This window comes from Misgurnus anguillicaudatus, chromosome 22 (genome assembly GCF_027580225.2).
Source record: "Misgurnus anguillicaudatus chromosome 22, ASM2758022v2, whole genome shotgun sequence".
NCBI lineage: Eukaryota > Metazoa > Chordata > Actinopteri > Cypriniformes > Cobitidae > Misgurnus > Misgurnus anguillicaudatus.
Window position 1 is genome coordinate 7,175,373 of NC_073358.2, and position 27,165 is coordinate 7,202,537.

At 37.7% G+C, this 27,165-nt stretch overlaps 1 protein-coding gene across 2 annotated transcripts in view; it reads right to left on the reverse strand.

Moving 5' to 3' along the window:
• usp2b (ubiquitin specific peptidase 2b) overlaps nucleotides 1-27,165 on the reverse strand; it is a 57,673-nt gene that overhangs the window by 24,635 nt on the left and 5,873 nt on the right. Inside the window, exon 2 of one of the 2 annotated variants that reach the window (XM_055200587.2) lies at nucleotides 23,673-24,169. In XM_055200587.2, coding sequence (XP_055056562.1) covers nucleotides 23,673-24,169 — 497 coding nt within the window. Of the gene's footprint in view, nucleotides 1-23,672; nucleotides 24,231-27,165 lie in introns of both variants that reach the window. The other variant, XM_055200588.2, reaches the window with a different exon arrangement.

Sequence of the window (27,165 nt, forward strand, 5' to 3'; positions counted from 1 at the left end):
AACTCACGACACGCATGCATCACAGCTCCATTATCACGAAACATCACAGTGGCAGCTAAATGCTTCCAAATGCACAACACGCAAGCATCGCAACTTTAATATCACAAAATATCACAGTGACCTCTTAATGCATCCAAACTCACAACACAGAAACATCACAACCCCCAAAATCACAAAACATCACAATGACCTCTAAATGCCTTCAAACTCACAACACAGACGCATCACAACCCTAAAATCATGAAACATCACAATGACCTCTCTAAATGCCTACATACTCACAACACACACGCATATATCACAATATCACAAAACATCACAACGACTACGCAATGCTTCCAAACTCACAACACGCAAGCATCACAACTTCAATATCACAAAACATCACAGTGACCTCAAACTCACAACACAGATGCATCACAATCCCAAAAATCACAAAACATCAAAATGACCTCTACATGCTTGCAAACTCACAACACAGATGCATCACAATCACAAAAATCACAAAACATCAAAATGACCTCTAAATGCTTGCAAACTCACAACACGCATGCATCACAACTCCAATATCACAAAAACATCAGTGTGACCTCTTAAAGCCTCCAAACTCACAACACAGATGCATCACATCCCCAAAAATCACAAAACATCCCAATGACCTCTAAATGCCTGCAAACTCACAACACAGACGCATCACAACTCCAGAATCAGTGCCTCACTGCAGAAGACGACATTCAGGGGGGCGATGTTAGCTCCAGGGATCCAAAACTTTGAGTTAGTTTTTGCTATATAAAATGTATTTACAATTTTATTGTGACAAAACAAAATATAATAGTGCAAATAGTGTTTCATTTAAGGTGATAACTACACTCAGCATACAAAACTCAACAACGATGAAATCATCAAATTCAAAGCACTGCTGTAAATAAACAATGCTACAAAGCAAAAACTAACACACGTGAGCATGTCATGTGTTCCTAAAATGTACAGTATGCAAAATATGCATGTGTGTGTTTGTTGTGCTTTGACTAAAGAAAAAGGCTGATCATTCGAAGGCCTCCTGGTATGCATGCAGCTTGTTAGATGGAGTGTCCATCAGATCATAAAATTCTCTGATGCACATAAACAGCTTTTTCATTAAGAACAAGGCCCAACGCTTAGTAAGATCTAACTTCTCAGAACTAATACATAACCACACTGCTAAACTACCTCATAATGAGCAACATGCATATCGGTGCTGCTGGTTAATAAATTCGTAGTACTGCGTAACACATTTGCGGTATCCAAGAAAGTCACGCATGAACTGACCCTTCTCCCATTCTGAGAATGAACGTAACATTCCTTCATTGTAGGGCTATTTTTGTTTTATCACCTGCCAAAAAAAAATCACTTTCGAAAGTAATAGTAACATCAATGCCTTTTCTCTACAAACTTCTGATTCTGGGGTCATATACAGTATGTATGTCTGAGTTATCTGCTAAACACACAGAGTTAGGGATTTATTTGAATATATAGGGAGACCACTAATAGCAATGCATTTATAAGCAATGCTAATAATAATGTCTGTGTGACTTCCATAAGCCAGACTCACCTAGAAGAGTGACATTCTTTCAGAAGGCAAGACTATTAATCTCCTCTTATTCAGTCAACCTGAATAGCTTTTAGATCGACAACAAACACACAACATCCGGGTGATTCTCACGAAACCATTGAAACACCACGGCACTAATAATTTTAGCTTTAAAATGTGTAATATAGTAACATTAAAAAGCATCAGAATTAACACAATACTGTGTTCTACCTTGCACAATGTGTGATTTCAACATAAGAATTTATAATTGTAAATTTTATCTCATTTTCTGCTGAAATTCTCATTACCGCAATGTGTCCGGCTGTGTTTGAACATGCGTTATGTTGTAATTGAATCAAATTAACACAAAAATATTAAGAAAAAAAAATAAATGGATGTTTTGCTAGACTACTTTAGATGACAGAAAAAATATTTACTGAATATTCACGTTTAATAATAATGAAGAAAAATTAGGAAAATTATGTGTCCATGCCTGATGTTCTCATCCTCCGCAACACTTTTTGAGAACAGTTTAAGTACACATACAGAATTTTAATAAAGTTTGATTTTGAGTGACCAAGCACATGGACCAGTTACTTCAAGATGGCTACCATTTTTACAGTTAATTTGAAATATTGTCTTGTCAGAATGCTTACACGACATTTTGATTATCATTACCGCAACAGATGCTTATTAAATGTTAATTTAATTAATAGAAGCATAATACTTTGATTTTAAATGCATGTGCAGAATCTCCAAATTATGTTCTTTCAGGTTTGTCGTCATTTTGAAAATATGTCAGTGTTGATGTTTTCTGACTGTTGCGGTAATGAGATTTTTTAGGACTAATTTTTTAAATTATGTTACAAAAAGTGTTAAATGATAAGTAAAAGTTTTTAAATTAATGTTCCCATTTACTCCAGACTTTGTTTTTCAATGTCTGGTGGGAAAAAAAGTAAATTTAAGCAATTTTTACATTTTCATGCTTGACATTTTTAAAACCAAGTTTTCGTGAGAATCACCCATCCCACAAATGCAGCATAAAGAAGATTATTATAACATTCATACAGTACAATTACACTTCAACTGCAGCTGGCTTTGAAATGTAAACCCTTGCTTGCTTCAACCTCGATTACATAATATTAAAAGTCTCTTTCTTTTGGCCTGAAGCAAGCAGTCACCAGACATACGCTGGGCAAATGAGTAACTGCTGATGGTGAAATGACCAATGAATAAATTCACGGAAAGAGAGTGGAAGAGAGTTTACTCAGCTATAATGAAATGTTCACAGTCATGAGTGGAAAGATTGATGGGGAAAGAGAATGAATAAGGATAGTTTGATCCACCATGTGAATTTCAAAGAACAATGCTGCAATTCTGCTCGACTTCAAGGTAAATCCTTATGTAAGCCACAGATGTCTAAAACAAACATCATTATTATTAACAGTGCACTACTGTGCAAGTAACTTAGTCGATTTTCATTCACGTTCTTGTAGCGCACATTAATGCAATAACTTAAAGGAAAACACCACAGTTTTTCAATATTTTACTATGTTCTTACCTCAACTTAGTCTAATTAATACATACCTATCTTTTTTCAATGCATGCACTTAATCTTTGTACAACGCGTCGTGAATGTGTTAGCATTTAGCCTAGCCCCATTCATTCCTTAGGATCCAAACAGAGATGAATTTAGAAGCCACCAAAAAGGGCTAAAAAAATTAGAACTATATTGTATGGCGGAAGAGCACTGAGTTTGCAGCACCTCGACCTCGGCGCGCAGTAACATCATCACTCCTGACCCCTTCCCCTCTCGATCAAACTTCCGTAAATATTACTGCCCCCGAGGTGGAAGTGCTGCAAATGAAGTGCTCTTTCGCCATACAATATAGTTCTAAAATTACGGGAAAGCTTATTTATTCAACTGTCTGATGATATATATATATCATTAGAGTTTAAATGTGTGGTTTAGTGCAACTTTGATTGATATTAAGTCACATGGAAAAATATGTCAAATATGTGCAAAAAAAAATTTTTCAGCATTTTCCAAACAAGATGTTTTCCTCACGCCAGTAAATAAATACAGCTACAGTGTATGGTTCCTACTTTATTTGGTGTTAAAAGAATAGTCTACTCATTTTCAATATTAAAATATGTTATTACCTTAACTAAGAAGAGTTGATACATCCCTCTATCATCTGTGTGCGTGCACGCAAGCGCCGGAGGGCGCCGCGACGCTTCGACAGCACCCAGCCTAGCCCCATTCATTCAACGGCACCATCTAGAGACAAAGCTAGAAGTGACCAAACACATCAACGTTTTTCCTATTTAAGACGAGTAGTTATACGAGCAAGTTTGGTGGTACAAAATAAAACGTAGCGCTTTACTAAGCGGATTTAAAAGAGGAACTATATTTTATGGCGTAATAGCACTTTTGGGAGCACTTCGACTCGCCTGAAAAGTCCGCTCCCCTTCTCCCTCTCATAATGGGAGAGGGAGGGTGTTACTGCGCCGAGTCCAAGTACTCCCACAAGTGCTATAACGCCATAAAATGTAGCTCCTCTTTTAAATCCACATAGCGTAAATTTTTGTAGTTACAGATTTTACTCTCTTCCTGAAACGCACGGATTTGAAAAGCTCTGTGTCCTGATTAGCCAGCTAATCTGTACGTTGTGAAATTTGACGCTCCTTACCATGTTAAAAAGATTTGCGCACAATGGAATGCTAACAGGAGTTAACTTACAGGCTGTGAGTCCGAAGTTGGAGGAATTATGATAATGACTGTTGTGTCTACGCCAACTAGCCCAGGAAGTAAACTGTTGCCTACAATCCATGTGTTTGTTGTAGTCCAAGAAAAGAGATTTACGTCAGAGAAGATAACTCATGTCATTGTTTACTTTAGGGTATGTACCTTTTGCATATCGTTTACATGTACTAATACACACCAAAGGAATTGTAAAATCATGAATCGGATCATTGATGCTCTTTAAATGCAAATAACCTGCTCCTCACACCCTTACCAACATACAGTGAGCACTTTCATAGAAAAACAGATCTGATTCCTGTGAATACAGTCTGGGAAAATACAGTGGCAAGAAAAAGTATGTGAACCCCTAGGAATGAACTGGTTTTCTACAGTGATTTGCCATAATGTTATCTGATCCTCATCTATGTCACGACAATAAACAAACAAGATGTGCATAAGCTCACAAGACATAAATAATTCCAGTTTCTTGTGTCTTTTTTGGAAACACCCATTAAACATTCACAGTGCTGGAGGAAAATGTAAGTGAGCCCATGGACAAATTGTGTGGTTTAGTGCAACTTTGATTGATATTAAGACACTCACACATTTTAAGATTGCTGTCCTTAAGAAGCATCAGCTCTGCTGAACCATGCTCTTATAAAGATATCTGATCAAGAGATGTTGCACTCCATAAGGCTGAAAAGGGATAGAAAACAATCTCAAAATGTTTAGACCTCCATCAGTCTACACTTAGACAAATTGTCTAAAAAGGGAGACAGTTAAATACTGTAGCTACCCTTCCTAGAAGTGGGCGCACAGTCAAGATGACACAGAATACTCAATGAAGTAAAGAAGAACCCACGAGTAACAGCTAAAGGCTTGAAGACATCATTGGAATGGGCACACAGCTCTGTTCCTGAGTCTACCATACGCAAGTCTTTGGACAGGCATGGTGTCTATGACAGTACACCATGGAGGAAGCCGCTGCTCTCCTGAAAATCATTGCTGTGAGCCTGAAGTTTGCAGAAGAGCGCCTTGACAAACCCCAGTGCTACTGGGAAAATATTTTATGGATTGATGAAACAAAAGTTAAATTTTTTGGCAAAAATGTTATGGCGCAAAATGGGCACAGCTTACCAACATCAAAACATCATCCCAACAGTGAAGTATGGTGGAGGGAACATCATGATTTTGGCTTGCTTTGCTGCCTCATGGCCTGGACCACTTGCCATCATCGAGGGTAAAATAAATTATTACATTAAAAAAAAATCCTACAGGATAATGTCAGGGTGGCTGTCCACCAGTTGAAGCTCCGTAGTTAGTTGATGCAACAGGACAATGACCTTAAGCATTGTAGTAAATCCACTACAGACTGGCTTAAGAAAAACAAAATGCACCATTTGGTCGAAAGTCAAAGCCCAGACCTTAACCTGTGGAATGACCTCAAGAGAGCGGTTCACACCAGACATCCTACAAATGTGTCTGAGTTAAAGCGGTTTTGTAAAGGGGAATGAACAAAAATTGCTTCTGAACGATGCGCAGGTCTGATTCAGAACTACTGAAAGTGCTTGCTTGAAGTATTTGCTGCCAAATGAGGCTCAACAAGCTGTTAAATCCAAGGGTTCACCCACATTTTCCTCCAGCACTATGAATGTCCAATGGGGGTTCCCAAAAAAGACACAAGAAACTAGAATTATGTGTATGTTGTCACCTTATGCACATTGTGTTTGTCTATTGTTGTGACCTAGATGAGGATCAAATCACATTTTATGGCAAATCACAGTAGAAAACCAGTTTATTCCTAGGGGTTCACAAACTTTTTCTTGCCACTGTAGTATCTTTAGCCATATTAGTGCTAACAAACACATTAAGAAAAGCTTTTGGGTAAAGTTAACCAGTCGGTGCAGTGGCCTTGGGCAGGGCTTTGTTAGTGTGACATCACATTAACAACAGAATCAAAACAGCATGTCTAATGAGACTGCTTTGGTTTAATGTGGATTTAAAAAAGAATAGGGTGGATTTTTATCATTCACACACTGCCAACACACATTTATGTGCAAACAATTGGATTTGCATACTATGTGTCCTTTACACGGACACTTTTTGCAATGTTGCACAAAACTGATAGGTATTATTACTTATAAGAAGACATTAGAGAGGCATGGCATGCAAAGTAAACCAAGTTACTGCAATTGACTGTTTAACATTTACAAACTATTAAAGGCAGACTTTGACTATAATTGAGTGAGATGATTGTGTGAATGACTTTCCCACATTGTATGCAAACAATGTTTTCATGAGGATTAATGGATTTAAGTGACAGCTGGAGTTATAAGAGGAGGAATTATAGAGAACAGAGAGTTTCTGTACACAGGCAGAGACATTAAGACAGAAAGATAGAAACACTGTGTACCCTTGTATTTGCTACGGACAGAAAAATACTTTACAGTAAGCCCGAAAATGTAAAACAAGCACATGCACGCAGATGTTGTGCTATTACTCTGGTAACAGCCCTTGTTGTCTCCATACTGTCCTTTGTCTCTGATGTTTCCTCTAATTCTCCCTAGGCATTACATTATCACCATATCAACTACAGCATGTGTGTGTGTGCTGTGGGCATGAAAAACACAGTCATGTGTGTATCCCACCAATTAAGTCACTATTATGATTGTGGAGTTTCTTGACCTTTAGTTGAATATGACCTTATAGCCACACTATCCCTCTAGGAACCTGAAAATATGGGCACATTATCCAAATCATTAATCTAAAATAAAAGCTTACATGCAACAGCTCAGTACATACACAAGGTTACAGGTCAAACCATGATGTTATCTGAGCAATGTGAGGTGGCGTAGTTGGCCGGTTGGTTACATAACCATGCCTGGCGTTCCTAGGAAATCAATAAAGTATGCACGCAATATAAATCGGCGAGGCAATCGAAATCCGCCCATGAACCATAATGCACCGAGGCAATCATTACAAAAATATATGTTTTACAAAGAAAAGAAAAGATTTAGATATTTCATGAATGTTTAATCCACATGTGTGCTGCTGACTAAGAGAAAGTGTATACTCAATGGGACCAATTAAACCTTTGCCATTAGGTGCTTGTTAACTCTGAGGAGGTAGAGACAAACCAAAGCTCCTAAGTGTTTGTGAATTGTTGCCTGAGGGTAGATAAGTACATACCTGTCTATCCTGACAGATAGCACGTATCTATAAGACAGGGAATGAAAAATTAGATATCTGGAGTGGTTTTGAGATATGATATCAGTCACAAGAGAATAGATAAGAAATTTATTTTCTGTATATGTTTTCTGTGCAAATTGATCTGCTGAATAACGTTAAAAGCATTTAAACAATGTGCAGAACTGATTCTTTCAGATTCTTTAAGCAACACAGACTTCAGCTGAAACTCTTGCTTAACTCAACCAGATGAAAAGCACATGCGCTGAGCACGCGTCATCCATACCTGTGGCATCTCAGGAATGTGGTGAGTATGCTTGACTGTTAAAACTAATGGCATGTCAGGGATCTTAAACCCACTGAACATGATCTAGAGAACATGATCTTTGGGAGTGTCTTATCCAAGGGACAACCTTTTGGACACTTTTGTGAATCCATGGAAGAGACAGGTCCCAAAAAGGAGTCAATACCAAATTTCCAACTTTACAGCAGAAATTTTTTTTTAAACCCACAAAAAGTGGTTTTGGTCTATAGAGCTAATTTTGGCCTTCATGACAACTGTGATGGGGTAAAGGTTTTGTAACAAATCTGTTTGAATTATATGAAGCCATGGGGCTGTTGAATGATTTATTCTGATTGGTTGAGAAATGTTTCACAGGTATGCATTATTTTTCAATGAACGCACACCTAAAATAACCACTAGAGCAATGTTTGTGGTAACTGTGCTATAGAGGAAATAATTGACTCCGGTCCCGTGATGTAGCGACCGTTTTGCGTCGTGCCGCCTTGGTTATTTTTTAATAATTCAATGGCCCAGCATCAATTATTCCTTACTTAAAATGCTGTATAATTAAGGGCGTGGTCACTTGAGTGACAGGTGAATTGCCACTGCTGTCATTACTGTTGAGCTAGGTGGGCACATTCGGCTTATTTGCCCACTTTGCCCAGTGACACACTGCCAAGATGGAGATGGCCAGCTCTGCCCACTTTGGCATTCAAAAATGCTCTTCAGAAACCTTTGGGTAAAGTCACGAACACCATGTGGCAGGTGGCAGTGGTTCATGTAGGTCAGCGATTGGCAACTTTGGTCCTGGAGGGCCGGTGTCCTGCAGAGTTTAGCCCCAACCATAATTAAACACACCTTAAGCCAATTAAGGTCTTTCTAGGCCATAGATATGTAGAGTAGATGTCACCTTGGCTACGGCAGTTCATTGGAACGAATTCGTCAAATAGAGCCGCCATCTTGAAACAGGGGAGCCCAGCATCAGCGTCATTGTAGGCAATGGTGTAACGGAAATAAAATTACCATAAATTGTCATAAATGCAATTTTCTAAGTTTTCTTTTGGTTCGTTGCAACAATCGTGTATTTAGCATTCACTGAAAAAATGATTCATTGAATTTAATACATTTTTTTAAGGTAAGTGGTTGCAATCAATTTATTTAAGCTAAATTTAAACAAAAAAGATTAACGTAAAATAAAATATAAAACTTTTGTTTAAATGTAGATTAAACAAATTGACTGCAACCACCCACCCCAAAAAAATTGAGTAAATTCAATGAATCATTTTTTTCAGTGTTGAGTCCGGAAAAAATTAAGTTTTGATATTATGAAAATCTACTTTTTCTAAGTATAAAGCATAGTGCAAGTAGGCCTAACATCCATACGCAGTGCAAAAGTCCGGCATCATCCATGAATTCGAAGTACAGGCAGAGATAGCAGCGTTCCCTAGCTACTTCCTATGACAAGCCCCCTGTTCCAAGATGGCGGCGGTTTTGAGGCTTAGAACCCCAAGGCGACATCTAGTGTGTATAAATCTATGTTTCTAGGCATTCTAGAAACTTTTAGGCAGGTGTGCTGAGGCAAGTTGGAGCTAACCTCTGCAGGAAAGACCCTTCCAGGACCTAAGTTGCCCATCCCTGATGTAGGTTGTCTACAAATCGGAAGGTTGATGGTTCAATCCCTGGCTCCACCTGACCAAGTGTCGAGGTGTCCTTGAGCTAGACACCTAACCCCAGCTGCTCCCGACAAGCTGGATTGCACCTTGCATGGCTGACACCGCCGTTGGTGTATGAATGAGTGAATGTGAGGCAATATGTAAAGCGCTTTGGATGGCCATTGGTCTATAAAAGCGCTTTATAAATGCAGTCCATTTACGTCCGTGTTTTATACAGTCTACTATGATATCTGATATAAGTCTTCATTACTTTACAACTTAAACTTATTCAGAGAAAAAGTAATCGTGTAGGCTTTCAATGTCATAAAACTTTATTTACACCTGTGTCATTACAAAAGAATGCAGCAGACACTCACCTTAACGTTTTCTATAAATCTCTTATCCTTCTTGATTTAAACATAAACACTGCAAATAATGTCAGAAGTAACAATTAATTTACGTACGCATATCCTAAAAATGTATCTTGTGTGACTGATACGCTGTAAACCGGGTGAATTTAGATCATGATTTTGAAAGAAATTCAAAGAGGCCCTCTGGCATAGCAAGATGGCAGCTCGAACTCTCTTCACCTCTCGCTGTTACGTTCATTAGTAATCTATATAAATGACTGCAAACCAGTCATTTACATAGATCAATGGTGTGTCCGAATCCACTTTTGCTAATTTAACAACAGGAGAAATGGTTTGTGCGCCTAGCACACAGTCTAAAAGGGTTGTTCATATTCTTGTAATGAGTAATTGGAGTGTTTTGGGCATAACGTGCAATAAACCAATGAGAGTCTCATCTCCCATCCCCTTTAAAAGCCAGTTGCGCTCGCGCCATGCCGGTTCCCTGTTTAGATGGTGGAATTTATAAACTGAAAAACTAAGCGGAGGAAGAAAACCACCAGTTTAAGATTGATGTCAATTTTTTGTATTAAATTGTTATTTTTGTATTGTACCAAAACTAAGTTACTGGGTTGATCCTTTTCACATTTTCTAGGTTGATAGAAGCACTGGGGACCCAATTATAGCACTTAAACATGGAAAAAGTCAGATTTTCATGATATGTCCCCTTTAAATTGCGATAGGCCTACGTGATGTAAGCCACGGCTTTCCTTGGCTTTGCAGCTTGAATGAAGTCATATTGTCTCTGGAATCTATCGTGGGAAGTCTAGGACTGTCACTTCAAATGGCTCGTTCCCAGTCAGGTACACAGCTGGCCCCAGACCTGCTCTTACTGCAGGCTAGAATCAGACAATCGGCCTTGACACTAATTTAGATGAAAGTGCAAAGTTGGTCGTGCAAGTGCAATAAACCATCTTATCTGAGACTTGAGTAGTTTAAGGATGATCTTTACTGCTTTAGTGTCCTTTAAACTGCAAATGTGTTAAATTTCAGTCTCGCAGCCTATAAAAAAAACAATATTAATAATGAAACATTAGCTACAAATTAACCAACAACGTAACAACCCTGTGGTACTCCTATGTCACAGGCTCATTTAGGCAAAGAGTAAGGTTTGAGGCATATAGAAGTGACATTTTAGAATATATTTTCCATTGTTTTAAAGGGTTGGAGGAAGTAATGGGTCACTGACATTATAGGCAAAATGATTTCTGTGTACCAAGCATTCTGTCGAATTCAGGGCGTTTTTATTAAACATAAAAGCAGTAAACCATTTTAGCCTTGAGTCTTTTACTAATAATAGAAAAATACACAAAGAAGCATTTTATTGCTCACATGTTGGTCATTCATAGCTAAGGAGTATGTTTGAAATTAGTATCTTTATTCTGTTAAACACAAACAAAGATATTTTGGTTGTAAGCCAACAGTTAACAGTATCCATCCAGTATCTACTATGGAAGTTAATGGATATCGTCAACTGTGTCCTTACCATCATTTATCAAAATATCGTCTTTCGTGTTCAACAAAATAAACACATACAGGTTCAGAACAACATGAGGATAATTTTGGGTACACTATCCCTTTAATTTGGTTTAGGTGTATGATTAGGTTTAGGTTCAGGGCTGATACCTATAATTACACAATAATGCATACTGTAGTATGTACAAACATGTGGACAGTAAAATAAAGTGCTACCATTATTAAATTATTTATTTTCCCCAAAATAGGCTTTATTGTCCTTTAAACATAATTTCTTATATTTTCCTGGGCATGTTCCTAACAGCTAATTGGGAGATCAGCCATCATTTAAATCCTCCAATCTAGATAGTCTTAGGACAAAGATCAATGTTCTTGCCACGCAAGAATCAAATCTGTGACTTCACATATAGCGACGCCCAGGCAACTATATATTCCCTGCTATAAACTACTAACAGCTTTTTTATTAAACTCGTTGACTCATTCAAGTGACTTGTGCAGACATGTTCAGTTGTCATGGTGAGATCTCGGCACAGATCCCAGGAGGTGATCCGCAAGCGGACCGATCGAGTGATTGAGAATGCAGGACAGAGGACGTGTTCCCATGCTATTTCAATGTGACACAAACCACAGACGTAGGCGTATTGTTTTGTCTTTCGTAGTTTGTAAAGGAGTGTATCTAAATGTGTGTTTGTACAAAGCACGTATAAGCTGAAACCACATCATGTAATTGATTAGCCGTGGGAGAGCAGTGAAAGGTATGTGACTCTCCCAATGACACAACAATGATGCTCTTAACACACACTCCCTTTCTCTCACGCTCTTTACCTACATTTAAAAGAAAATTACTTAAAGGAAAACACCACAGTTTTCAATATTGTACTATGTTCTTATCTCAACTTGGATGAATTAATGCATACCTATCTTTTTTCGTTGCGTGAACTTGATCTTTGTGCGGCGCGTCGTGAATGTGTTAGCATTTAGCCTAGCCCCATTCATTCCTTAGGATCCAAACAGGGATGAATTTAGAAGCCATCAAACACTTGTTTTCCCTACTGTTACATGAGTAGTTATATGAGTAAGTATTGTGGCACATAATGATTGATTTTTTAAGGAGATAAAAAATGAGAACTTATTACTCCCCCTCTCGCTCAAGCTTCCAACTATATTACTGTGCCCAAAGGGTCGAAAAATGAGGCAATGATATTAACCGAATGCTCTTGGCACGCATTATATGTTTATCAAATACTTTCGCTTCAAATCTGCTTAATCCCCACTTCAGGCCATTCAGAAAACTAATTCTCCTAATGTGTGGTTCAGTTTCTTCATTTTTACATTCTGACTTTCATCATTTGCAATGTTTTTATTTGCATCTTTGGTGATTTTGCAACTGTTTACTATGTGAATTTTTTGTTGCCAAAAAAAAGCTTGCATGCACTTAGAGGGTTTTGCAGCACAAGACAGTCGAATTTGTTAAATACCAATTAAATAACTAAAGTGACATTTGTAAAAATAAGTCACATTTCAACTACTGACTAAAAACCTTTTCATTGCCAATGTAGAGAAATAGACTTTATGCCCAGCTGCACTACTTCCTGAACTTGAGCCGGTTCCTTGTTTCCTGTCTTCCATTATTGGTACTAATTAATCCAGGTGTGTCTGATTATTGCTGTTGTGACTACTGAGGTCAGGCACACCTGGATTAATCAGTTTGTCCAATAATGGCAGACAGGAAACAAGAAGCTGGCTGAAGTTCAGGAAGTAGTGCAGCTGGGCATAAAGCCTATTACTGAACCTAAACGTAAGAGACTGATAAAAAATGATTTTTTACAAGAAAACATCTCAGACGCACTTAAAGGGACACAAGGCAGCATTTTTATGTTAATAAATCATCTTAGTAAGTCGGTATATGGTTAAATGACTCATTACATGATGAATAAAGACTCTCTCGCCCGCCCCTACCGTCTGTAGGAAGAATACCCCACTTGCAAGTTCGCTGTATCCGACCCGGTATCCTTCAGTCTCGTATAGTCTCAGATATAGAACGCATTTACTCCCAGACACTAGGGGGAGCTAGTAGAGAAATAATACTCAGACTTGCCTTGTGTGCCTTTAAGCCGCCTTTCCACTGTACACGACAAACAACGGTTGATAAACCAGAAATCATTCATTTCCTATGGAGAGTCGCAAAGGGGTTGTGTGCAGTGCTGACCATCTGCGGATGCTTAATTTTCAGGATGTGTTTTGAAGTTGGATCTGTTAAAAAATTTGAACTTGTGCAACTACACTGCATGCGATATGCCGAACGGAAGTGATGTATTTCAGTGTATTGCAATCAAAATCTGTGTGTGAAATGAAAATGATTAATCCTTTATCAGTAACATTTTCATTCATTTATTTATTTCAGTATAGTAAATATTAGAATGAAGCCTCTCCCATGTTACGATTAAACTGAAACTTCATGACGACTGCCACTAGGGGGCGAACTCCAACAATCGTGTCTGTATGTTGTGTGCAGTGGAAAGGCGGTTTTTGAGGGTTTTGCATCTGAACTCTTCAAATACAACCTTGAAATCAAGCATTGAACTGTATTTATTCTCACGCACAGGTTCAACAATATATAAAATTGTTAATATGAAGCAGGCTGAATCAGACAACTGAAACATGAAGCAAAAACTTGCTGGTTTTAGTCTTAAAGAGCCCCTATTGTCCGATTCACGTTTTTACATTTCCTTTGGTGTGTAAATGTGTATTAGGGGTGGGCGATATGACCAAAATCTTCTATCACGATAGGATTAATTTTATATCATGATAACGATATGTATCACGGTAGAGGTTTTTTTATGTTTTAATAAGGTTTAAATCTTTAATACCATAGAAATGTTCATACTTCTCACAAAAAACATATACAAGCATAGAAAGAAGATAAAAAGCAAACAAAACTCAAGCTCTCTGAAGATAAACAGTCATATAAGAATGATAATAAATAATTATGCATGTATGTATAAGCCTATACATATTTTTATTTAAGGTAGAAAAGTGATTTAATCAGGAGCAGTGAGAGATTTTCTCCTTAATGCTGTTTGATTAACACGAGTGACAGACGGGAGCAAAATTAGGTAACTTCCCCTTTAAGACCAACGTCCAGATCCAATACACTGTCACACATGCGCTTTCTGTTTTAGCTGTTTACTTTCTCTTAAGACCTGACTGGTCGTGTTTATGAGGATGCTTGCAAAGACGGGAATTTTGACGCATATATGTATTTAAGGCCAATAAAGCGGGAAAAATGCTCGCGAGCTTAATGAGCAGCAGTCGCGCGACTTGCACGTTCCTCACAGACAGAAAAAGCAGCGGCTGCGCGACTTGTCCGCTCCTGACACACAGAAAGAACGCACGCATACAGATCTGTTGTCTGTGTTTCAATGGCTTAAAATAACTTGTTTTAAAACTGCAGTGCTTAAATACGTGTACAAACGTTACGTTTTCGCGACCACGCGCACAGGAGCGTGTCGTGGGCACGTAACCTCGATAGAAACGATAGTCCAAAATCTCTACCGGTTGACAATTTTCTACCGGTTAATTATGTCTACCGGTTTATCGCCCACCCCTAATGTGTATTAGTACATTTTAACGATATGCAAAAGGTACAAATCCCAAAGTAAATGATGACGTGAATTCCAACGTAAATCTCTTTTCATGGACTACAACAAACACACGGATTGTAGGCAACAGTTTACTTTCTGGGATTGGTGATGTAGTAAAGACTGACATTATCATAATTCCTCCCACTTCGGACTCACAACCTGTTAGTTAACTCCTCTTAGCATTGCATTGTGAGCGAATCTTTCAAACATGGTAAGGAGCGGCACATTTCCGGCTGACGTCAGAGGTATTCAGCCCAATCACAACGTACAGATTAGCCGGCCAATCAGGGACCAGCACTTTTGAGATAGATGAGCTTTGTACAAAATCAGAGCATTTGAGAAAAGCAGGATATCTGGACTTACAAAATTGTATGGTATGTGGAAAATAATGTTTTTTTTAAAGGCAGACCATGGAACTTTTTGGCCACTAGGGGGTGCTAGACATGTATTTTTCACGTCTAGCGCCCCTAGAGCCAACAAGCACCGCAGCAGAAAGAAAAGAAGACAACTCTTTAGGTCACAAAGTGTGCCTTCCAGCATGTCATGTGTCATATAATATATTTTCATGGGCTTTATTTTCATCAAACGCCAAAAAAATTGCTTTGCTCACGTTTACAAGCCAGTTGTAACGGTGGTCGCTTGGTTAAAGTTTTTATAAAAAAAATTGCCCTAAAGGGGAATCGAACCTGGCTTGCCCATGTCATAGGTCCATGATGCTTCCACGGCGCCACAATGTCACGTGAACCCCAAGTTCAAAAGTACGAGTAAAAGCGATACAGACCCAGTCAGGCTATGGTGGACATGTCATTAAACCTATTTTAAGTCGATGCACCATCACAAGGGTCTTGAAAATATATTATGAAGGTTGAAAAACTACAAAGTGTCACTTTAAATAAACCACGCAAACACATTGTGTTATAACAAATACACAAAATAAATATGTTATATAGCAATGAAATAGGTGCTCTTTAAATGTTTATTTTATATTACAGTACCGAGTCACTGAAACATTTTGTGCCAAAACACATTGGGGTTTAACTGGGTGTATAAAACTTTGGCTTAAACAACAAAAAGGACTATAAATTTGAAAAAGAGTCACAAATGTAAGCACTATCTCCCTCTCTCTCTCTCTCTTCAGTTAAAACGTTTAGTTTTTTTGTTTTCATTTTTTTCTGTAAAACATTTTTTCAACATTTCATATAACACACATGAACATTCAACAACTTTAGAACATAGAATTTTTGGACCTATTTTGCCATGGGTGTGTGTAAATTGTGAAATTAGGCGTGGTTATTGTGAAAAGTACATTTGGAAGGAAATGTAGAAGTGGGGACATGAAAATTGGGCGTTCCAAATATTGAAGTAATTATGTTGTTTAGCTAATGTTTTTACTATTTGTTCTTGTTTGCTACCCTTTGGCCTTCTTTTCACCATCATTATTCTTTACCAGAAGAGAAAAGATAGGAAACGTTACTATTAATTATATTATATCCACACTCTCATATTATAATACACATTTGTTTTTTATTTTAAAGTAAAACTGTCATTTGAAAAATTTAACTAAGCAGATTATATACCTTAAATATCTGACCCTGCCGGTGAAAACCCAGCTGTTTTATAAGTATTTTATATGATTTACTGTTTTCTACATAAAATCATCTCACATAATGTAAATAATATTTTTGAAATTATACTCTTTATTACGTAAGCCGAGAGAGGCCATGCACTATTATTATTTTTGCTTGCTTGTTTTCTCGTGATCACGACTTAATTTCTCGTGATCTCGAGATAACAAAAGTTGTTTTCTCGTGATCTCGACATAACAAAAGTTGTTGTATTATTGAGATGTGATTAAAGCTTGCGTGTACTCGATAGAATGTGTTGTTTTGTTTGTAAACAGCAAAAGCATATTTTGCTAAATTAGCATGGATGAACAAATGAGATTTTACTTGGATCAGAGATCGCTCAAGCTGAAATAGATTTGTCAATATTTACAATTTTACAGTGGTGAATTTAGGGACCGTCTTTAAGTTACTCAATACACGTTTCTACTTTTAACAGCATTTAAATGGAATGACTGAAAGTCAACAAACAGTCACAAAACCAACATGTTTATGTGGTTGTCAGCTAATACACAATTTTTAGATTGTTGATATTTATTTAAATAAACTGTTAAATACTATTGACGATAGAAACGTGTACAGTATTACTTTAGAGATGGTCCCTAAATTCACGAACATGAACGTCCAACTTTATTTATATATTAAGTCTATCTACACATTAGTGTGGTAACGGCGAAGACCCCAACTCATATACATTAGCAGTCCACTTCAAAATAGAATAAATATTATGAACAGGAAATTACATTATGACATTTGGATTATCATGGCAGGATAACGAGATCGTTTTCTCGAGATCATGAGAAAATTAAGTCGTGATCACGAGAAAACAACTTTCGTTATCTCGAGAAATTAAGTCGTGATCACGAGAAAACAACTTTTGTTATCTCGAGATCACGAGAAATTAAGTCATGATCACGAGAAAACAAGCAAGCAAAAATAATAATAGTGCATGTCCTCTCTCGGCTTCCATACTTTATATCTTTAACATTGACTTAAAAACGTCAAAAGTGAAGATTTATAATTGAAAACAAGACTTAAACATAAGAAAGCATTTTCATTTACATTTAATTTTCTATATTAGCTTCATAAAGATGCAAAACATGCATGTTATAAATTATAATAATAATGCATCGTAAACAACTTATGTACTGAGATCTTTAAAAATAAATCTTTTCTTTCAATGACTCTAAAACTTTTTTGTTTGTAGACCTATGTAGCCTATACACACACAAGCTAAGCAATAAGCCACAACTGTCATCACGATGGGATTTACACCGAGCACACAATCAAATCAAAATCTAAGGAATCTCTTTCACAGCCTCTCTTAAAACTACACAGTGTGGTATGTAGAAAAAACAATGAACTCTCTCCATGTTGCAATAATGCATAAAAAAATGGTGAGATTTACTTTCAAAGCATCTGGACTGGACAGGCGGAGAAGCAGAATGAAATCAAGCTTAAGTCAGAGATTCAGCAGTACAACACCTGGTGCTGCACATGTTTATAACACCCTGATTTGGCTGATGATACACTATATGCCCTGACAATGACAAAGTCCACGCTACAACATGATACTGTGCTGATATACAGAGTTTCTGCAATGAACATGTCATTACATTACAGCACCGTACCTGACACAGACCTCTGCCCTACTCTCTCATATAACTGCAATCAAGCTGGCACAATGTCAACTGATAAATGAATAATCTGCTCGTAATCTAAAGTTATTTATGGTAGGATGAAGATTGTAAGACCTGATCTTGAATCAGTTATTGCATGTGGACATGTCCAGGCAATGACTTTAATTATAGTGGATGTAAAAGATGTGTGACTTAAAGGCATAGTTCACCCGAAAATGAAAATTCTGTCATCATTTGCTCACTCTCATGTTGTTTTAAACCTTTATGAGTTTCTTTTTTCTGATGAACACAAAAGAAGATATTTTGATGAATGATGGTAAGCACACAGCTGATGGCCATAGTAGGAAAAAACAAATATGGAATTCAATGGGTACCGTCAACTGTGTGCTTACCATCATCATCAAAATATTTTCAGCATCATTTATTACAATACTTCCATAATATTTGTTTTCCTACTATGGAAGTCAATGGTTACAATCAGCTGTGTGGTTACCATCATTCATCAAGATATCTTCTTTTGTGTTCATCAAAATAAAATAACAATTCATACAGGTTTAGAACAACATGAGAGTGAGAAAATGATGACAGAATTTTCATATTTGGGTGAACTATCGTTATTTCAAATGTAGGCGGGCGGTATGCACGCTCATAATAGAAGTGACGTGGTTGCGACGCGCTCGTTTTTTTTCAGGCACGTCCACACCGCATCGGGGTGCGTGATTTTTGGAGCATGTCTACTAACCAACATCGCCGCCTGGGTTGAATATGTGTGGGGCGGGTCTATCAAAAGCAGGGCCGGCGTCAAGGGGGGGCATTCGCGGGCAGTGCCTCCCCGAACAGGTTGTTGTGCCCCCCCTACAAAGTTTTTTTATTACTTTAATATATATCAAGAATAATTAAAATAAATTAAACATTGAATGTTTCATGACTTGTAATCAAATGAGGAAAATATAGTTGATGTATGTTTTCTTTAATTAAAATAGACCAGTTTCTCTGATTGGGTGTATTGCCGCATCTCACCCGTGTTACGTCTTTAGCATATTTGTGACTTGATACTAGCAACGTGTTTTTTCGCGGCATTTTATGGATCGTGTAAAATATGGATATTAGAACATTTAGAACGAACCAGCACCGCCTGCTTCATCTTCATGCAAACACAGACTGGCTCAAACTCAGAGATTAGAGGTAGAGGTAGAATTTTCAAATCTACAGGACACTGTTTTAAGGAAGTTTAATGTTCTTACACGCCGTCTTCAGCTATTTTAAAGGTAAGTTAGCGTTGTTTTAAATTACGTAAGCTTAAATGTGATGTGTGGCTATAGACCGTTAACAGCATTACGACGTGATTATGGTAAAGCAGCTTTTTTAAAGCTAGGACGCGGTGTGCGCTGCGCTATGAAACCCATTCATTTCAAAGGCTTGCGCCGCGCGAGGGCGGTTTGTTGTTGCGTCGAGCCAAGCACGAGCGCAGTGGAGCTCAGCTTGCGCTCACGCCGCGGTCGACGTTCTATAGTTTTGCGCATAGTTTGTGGTCTTTTGCACTTTATACGGGAAATGAGCTGACAGTCTAGTTGTATGAGTGTGTGCTTGCTGTATTTGTTGTTTTAATGTCTTGTTTTTGCAAGTTATTGTTGCTATTGCGTGCCCCCCGTTGGAAGCCAAGTGCCCCCCTGTTTGTTATGGTCTGGCGCCGGCTCTGATCAAAAGAAGCTCCAGATTCTATTGGGGTAGTGGCATGTTTGTTTAGGTGATTTTAAATGTCAACATTGGCTCTCAGAGATCATGTACCCAAACGCACCGCAGGTCATGTGACAAGAACCTACGCTACGTTTTTAGGCGCGACATGTGAACGGCCACTAAAAAGTTGTTTGTTTTCACAAAAAAGTAATACTTCTGTACAAACTACTTTAAAATATAAATATTATAAACTTATAAACTGGGACGCGTAAGGGTTTTCCAAACTGAGGTTAGCGGGGAATTGCAGGGGGTTTGTGATTGATGAAAAAATAATTAAGTCATAAATAAATATTTTAAAAAATGTAAATAAATAATTTATAAATTAAATCTAACATTCCAACAGCAATCTAAATAAAAAACGTAATAATAAAAAATATGTTACACAAAATGTGTTATTAAAATATTTAAAAAATCCCAGGGGTTAAATAATAATGTAGGTCTGACAAACCCCTCCTGATCTACATGATCAAATACTTTAGATTCAAGCGTACCATTTGTATCTTTTTGAAATCCTTTTATTATATGTTTGACTTTCAAAGTCTATTTATTGCATGTGTAAGTTTAGTTAGCTTGGTTAACACATATTTCTCAACCTAAATTTGATCGAAGATCATTACTGCAAAGTGTTAGCCTGCACTTAAAGGGGACATTTCACAAGACTTTTGTTAAAAAAACTTTGGTGTCCCCAGAGTACATACGTATGTGAAGTTCTATAGCTCAAAATATCATATAGTTTATTATAGCATGTTAAAATGTGTCGTTTTGGGTGTGTCCTTTAAAATGCATATGAGCTGATCTCTGCACTAAATATCAGTGCCCTGGTTAAACAGTGTAGATTAAGGGGCAGTATTATCCCCTTCTGACATCACAAGAGGAGCCAAATTGTAATGACCTAATTTTTCACATGCTTGCAGAAAATGGCTTACTAAAACTAAGTTACTGGGTTGTTCTTTTTCACATTTTTTGAGTTAATAGAAACACCGGGACCCAATTATAGCACTTAAACATGGAAAAAGTCAGATTTTCATTATATGTCCCCTTTAAGAGAGGATCGCAGCGCACTCTAGTGAGTACATTTGAGTACTGCAGGATTAAAAATGCACAGCACACCAACATAACACTTCTGTGTTTATGCAACATGATTAATTTAGCATGTTATACATTAACGCAAATGCCTAAATCCAAATTTAGGCATTTGAAATTAATAAAAAACTACTGATACATTTGTAGTATATCCTCAAAAGCAGCAGTATATGTGTGTGTGTGTGTGTGTACCTGGTAATTATTACGTTAAGATAGAAATACCAGTATTTTTGTGACCTTGTGGGGACATTTTGAGGTTCCCATGAGGAAACAAGCTTATAAATCAAACAAAATGTTGTTTATTGAAAATCTAAGGTAAAGTTTTCTGAGATGGTTGGGGTTTGGGTTAGGGGAAGGGAATAGAATATACAGTTTGTACGGTCTAAAATGCATTACGTCTATGGAAAGTCCCCAAAAAACATGGAAACTAGAATGTGTGTGTGTTTGTGTGTGTGTATTTGTTTGTTCCAGTACACAGCCAACACCTTATAAAGTGAGGGCAGCGTGGTGTTGATTAGTCTAATTTATCCTCAAGTGTGCCTGCAGGAGTGTGTGCGAAGTAAAGGTGTGAGAATGTCAAACTACATTAGGCTTGGGCGGTAATACGGTAATATGGTATACCGCGGGATCTAAAAATAGCAAAGGTATCAGTTTCTATACCGCCATACCGGCATAAAAAAAACAATGAACTTATATAGCAGACAAGGATTAAATATTAAATTAGGGATGGCGAAAACTAAAAATTTTCTTCACCGACCACCGAGCCATTAACTGATTAGTTTAAAACAAGTTACGCTGTTTATAATAACAGCCATTTCGAGCTGCGCCTGCAATTTCGCAACTCTGTCGCATCTCTCTGCTGCTCTGCCTCCGGCTCATCCGAAACATCATTCCCGCAAACGCGTCGCCGCGGAGCTTGTATGCTGCATGTAATCGGAGGACAAATGACTCAGTTTTAAAATGGTTTTGGTAAGGTGATCGCGTGGAAAATAAAGGTGTTTGTCTTATTAGAAGCTCATTTGAAACATTGCCGCGGCTTATTTAAGAAAATGACAGACGCCGCTTAAGTTTGAGGTAGTGCTAAAAATAATAAAGAAAGATGATGATCATCATCACCTTATCAGTTAGCACTGAAATGTAGATGTAATGTATTTCCAAATCTAAACCCAACTTGTGCGGAATGTTGCCTAATAGACTGCAACACGATAAAACAGGCACTTTCAGAATGCATAAAAGACGCACCGCCAAGGCAGGTCTAACTCACTCTGTGCCTTCTAGTAATGACTAGAACAACTCTTTTGTATAATTATTATTACTTTTTCATTTTTCAAAAAGACAAGTGTCAACTTCTGTTAAGTGCAACATGGACGATGCAATGCTTTGCTGATGCGAGCCGCGAGAAAGCCCTTGTCTGTTTTAGAAAGAATGCAGCAAAGATATTTAATGCTAATGTATGAGTTTCATTCATTTATGATGAGGTCCGTGCGTTCTAGTTAACAATGCAATGCAAGCGAACGCGCCGTGCCATGTCATGGTTATTATATTGTCTATATTTGCTTTTAATTTATTAAATACATGCAATTGGTTGATAAAACATTTATTAAAATTAAGACACAATTTATACAAAACGAAATTCACTTTAAAGAAAGGCTTTCTACAAAGCAAAACCTAATTAAGTGGTAAAAATGTCTAATGATTTACAAAAACAAAACTTAATCTGCACTTTACTGTTAAAAGACGTGAATGTTAATAATTTGGAATACAACCAGGAAAGACTTTCGTTTTAATTATTTAATTGCTGGATTTTACAAAAAATATTTTTATTTTATATGCTGGAATATGCAGAAATATAAGTTAACAGAAGTAGGACTTTCTTTATTTCATTAAAATATGGCGGAATGTGCAGAAAATAGGTTTAAATGTTCAGCAATTTTCTTCAAGTCTGAGACTGTTGCTTTGATTAAATTTTAGCTTGATGCAATGTGAGTGCACAAAACCAAACGCCGTGACCTCGCGCCAGAACCCAAATGCCGTGACCTTGCGCCAATTGTTTTTATTGGTTTATAAGTACAAACAGGCGATTTACGAAATATTGAGTATGAGGGATTTGTTCACTTCACACAAAAATATCCTGGAAATTGGAATGAGATGGCTAACTGTAGTCGCGTTTAGTCCACTGTCTATAATAGCCTAATTTAGAGATAATTTTTTTAACCGACAACTGGTTAATTCTGTTTGACCTTTTGTATTTATCTTTTTTATAAACTGCTAGTTGTTGCTAATAAAAGTTGTTAATATTGTTGTGCATGTTATTTTGTTATTTCAGTATTAGTGTTTGGTATTCAGTTTCTGAAGGGTTTAGCCAACATTATAGTGACGCTGTCTGATTACGTCATAATTTTATAATTATTCACGGTAATACCGTATACCGGGGTAAAATAGGGAGGCGGTTTGATGGTATCAAAATTTGGATACCGCCCAAGCCTAAACTACATGCTTATGAATTACACTTCATATGCTTTACACAGACCAAGTATAATCCAAAATGGACTCAGTGTTGTGTATCACATCAATTTGTAAACTGTACATGATGTAAATGTATTATGAACTGTACAAGAGAACTCACCTGTGTGCTCCAGTGCAGAGGCGCTGAGCAATCCGTCCGTCCCCTGATCATACACTCTTTGACTGTGTAGACTCCTCTCTCCACTCCTCCTGGTTCACAGATCCCAAGTGTGGCCAATTCTTGCATCAGATCCGACTGACTGACCGCTCTGCGCTGCCTCGACAGGGGAGACGTGCAGGTGTACCCGGTCCTCGAAGGCGAGCGTCCCCTCAGGCCATTCATCCGGGGAACCGGCCCTTTAACCTGCATCCGACTGGAGCTTTCGCTCCGACGGGCGATGGGGGGGTCTGATTGGAGTGCAGCTCGACCTCGTTCGGGGTCCTGAGGGAAGAACAGGACGCGAGGGCCGGGGTTTAGGTAGCGAGAGGTGGAAGGCGCATACCTAGAAAGCTGGGGTTGACCACGGACGATGTATCCCAGGGTGCGGTTGCAGGGGTCGAAGGAACTGTAAGGGCTTAGGAGGGTGGAGCCGGTGGTGTATTTGGGGGATGAGTAGACTGGAGACATGACAGAGATGCGAAGAAGACAGACGTCAGCCCCAAGGAAGAGAGAGCCAAACTGTTAGAAAAACAGCAAAGAATCTTGACTGTAACATGAGAAATGAGAACTTAATTGTATGTCTTGCTCATTCAAACGCTAGCAGGTGCTCAAAGACGAACATGATAAATGACACAGTATCAGTTGGACATGAGCTATATTGCTAGAGTTACTGTAAGCAGCTAATGTACACATGTACACAGATTTTCATAAAAGGCTATAAATGGCAAATACAGGTTATATTGTTGCATTTTAATTTGATAGTGATAGATGATGTTATCAATGAGAAATTAGGTGGTATCGTGATACTGTAAGATTTCAATATTCCACTTGCACTTTATATAATAAACATACGCTGTCACTGTAATAAAACTATAAACGACACATCAAACGCACACTGCCATTGAAAGATAACTATAAACACCACACCAAATACACACTGTCATGGTAAAATAACAATAAATAACACATTAGATGCACAATGCCACTATAAGATAACTATAAACACCTCAACAAACGCACACTGTTAAAGCTGCAGTGTGTAATTTTTAGAAGGACCTCTTGACAGAAATGCAAATAATATACAAAACTATATTATCAGGGGTGTATAAAGACCTTTTTATAATGAACCGTTATGTTTTTCTTACCTTAGAATGAGATGTTTTTATCTACATACACAGAGGGTCCCCTTACTGTAAGTGGAAGTCGGCATTTTGTGCCGCCATGTTTCTACAGAAACCCTTAACGGACAAACTTTTTTACTAAGTTGTCTCCGTCAATTACATGTTTTTCCATTAGTGGCTACCATAGCTTCTCTATGCGTTTCAAAAGCGAGGGGTGAGCGGTGGCCTGAGCCGTTAATTTACACACTGCACCTTTAAGGCAAAATAACTATAAAACACAACATTAAATGCACACCGTCACTTTAACATTTAAATTAACACCTTATAAACACACACTGGCACTATAACAAATATAAACACCTCATAAACCAACCCTGTATCATGAAATTATGTACCTATAGTCATGTAAATTTGTGATTCTTTTCCCTGTCACTGTTAGCCTGGGTCTCCCCATGCTGCCTTGCGCGCAAATTTATTCACGCTGCAAGTCTGGAATCAAGTCTGCAAGCATGGAAACTATGGCTCTTTTTTGCCCCTGAAATAGGGAACCAATCACAGAACGGGGAGGGGGCAGCCGATAAAAGTCGTTTACGTTTGAATTGATGTCGCTCTACATACGTCATCTGGTATAATTGAAACGATTGGCTATGAGCTACGTACCAACGCATTTGATAGACATTCGTAGCGCCCAATAAACGGCTCTGGGCATTCGTAAACCATGCCTCAAATACGAGAAAATTAGCATATGGTTAGCCAGGCTATGTCACTGTTACGTTTTTCCACATTTTTACGTGACCATATCACGTATTTCTGTTTACGTGTCATTGTCACATATTGGTTACTCAACTGCTTTTTCTTATTTTCCAACCATTGTCGCTTCGGTTTAGGTTTAGATTTGGTGTTTGCGTTAGGATGTCACTTTAAGCATTGGTTTATACTATTTTTTCTGATTTATTTTTTTTATATTTTCTGATTTTTAAACCATTGTCGCCTGCCGTTAGGGTTAGAGTTGGGTTTGGGTAAGGATGTCATTTTATGTAAATCTAACCCTAAACCGAAGCGACAATGGTAAGAAAATAGGACAAAACAGTCGAGTAACCAATACGTGACAATGACACGTAAACAGAAATACGTGATACGGTCACGTAAAAACGCGGAAAAACATGACAGTGTCACGGAAAAGAATCACAAATTTATGTGACTGTAGGTACGTAGTTTCTAGGGCTGGGTATCGATTCAGATGTTCCAGATCGATTCGAATTCGATTCACAAGCTATCAAATAGATTCAATTTCGATTAACAAGCTATCAAATGGATTCGATTTCGATTCTCGATTAAATTTTCAATTCCAGTTCTCAGGTTGGTTTTTATACTCGATTCTTGATTCAAATCAATGAATATAGATTTAATACAAATACTATATTAATAAAAAAGAACAATGAACAGCAGTTTACAAGTGGGTAATTAATTAAACACTATCGTCGTCGTCTTGCTTGAGAAATCTAAAATGCTTCCATACCTCTGACTTTTTATGTGAAGGTGGCATCAACGTCAAAAATGAGGCACCTGAAACCGCCATTTTAAGCACTGAATGAATAAATGACAGGCTCGCCTCTCGCTCCTTGGTATCATCGCGCAAGGCAAAAAAAGAGGGTGACATCTATTGAAGAAGCCTAGTAATTAGATTAACGTTAATCTTAAATTCAATGTTTGCGGAAATAAATCTAAAAGAAAAAATAGATTCTGCTCTTTGAGAATAGATTTTGAATCGACCATGTAAAAAAAACAATTAATCAAAAAAAAAGAATTTTTTTGCTCAGCCCTAGTAATTTAGTGATACTGGGTTGCATAAACATACACTACCACTGTAATATAAATATTAACACCTCAAAAACATAAACTACCACTGTAACATAAATATAAACACACGCACTGCCACTGTAGGATAAATATTAACACCTCATAAACATACACTGGCACTGTAACATAAATATAAACACAGATAACCAAAATCAACACATCAAATACACACTGTCAATGTAAGAGAACTACTGAGGTATAAACACCACATTTAGGGCCAGATTTACTAAACGGGGCAAATTAGCATCAGAGCACAATTCCAAAAAAGCGCAGATGGGAGTGGTAATGTCTTCAGGTTATTTACTGAAAAAGCGCAAATTAAATAACACAGGCGCACAACAGCTGATTTCCATAATGACCAACGCAATCTAACAGCAGTGTAAACTAGTTAAGGGTCGCATAAGCAGAGCTGATCTTAAAGCTCACTTAACACACGCTGTTTCTGCATTTCTGATGTTAATCTGGAGTACCTA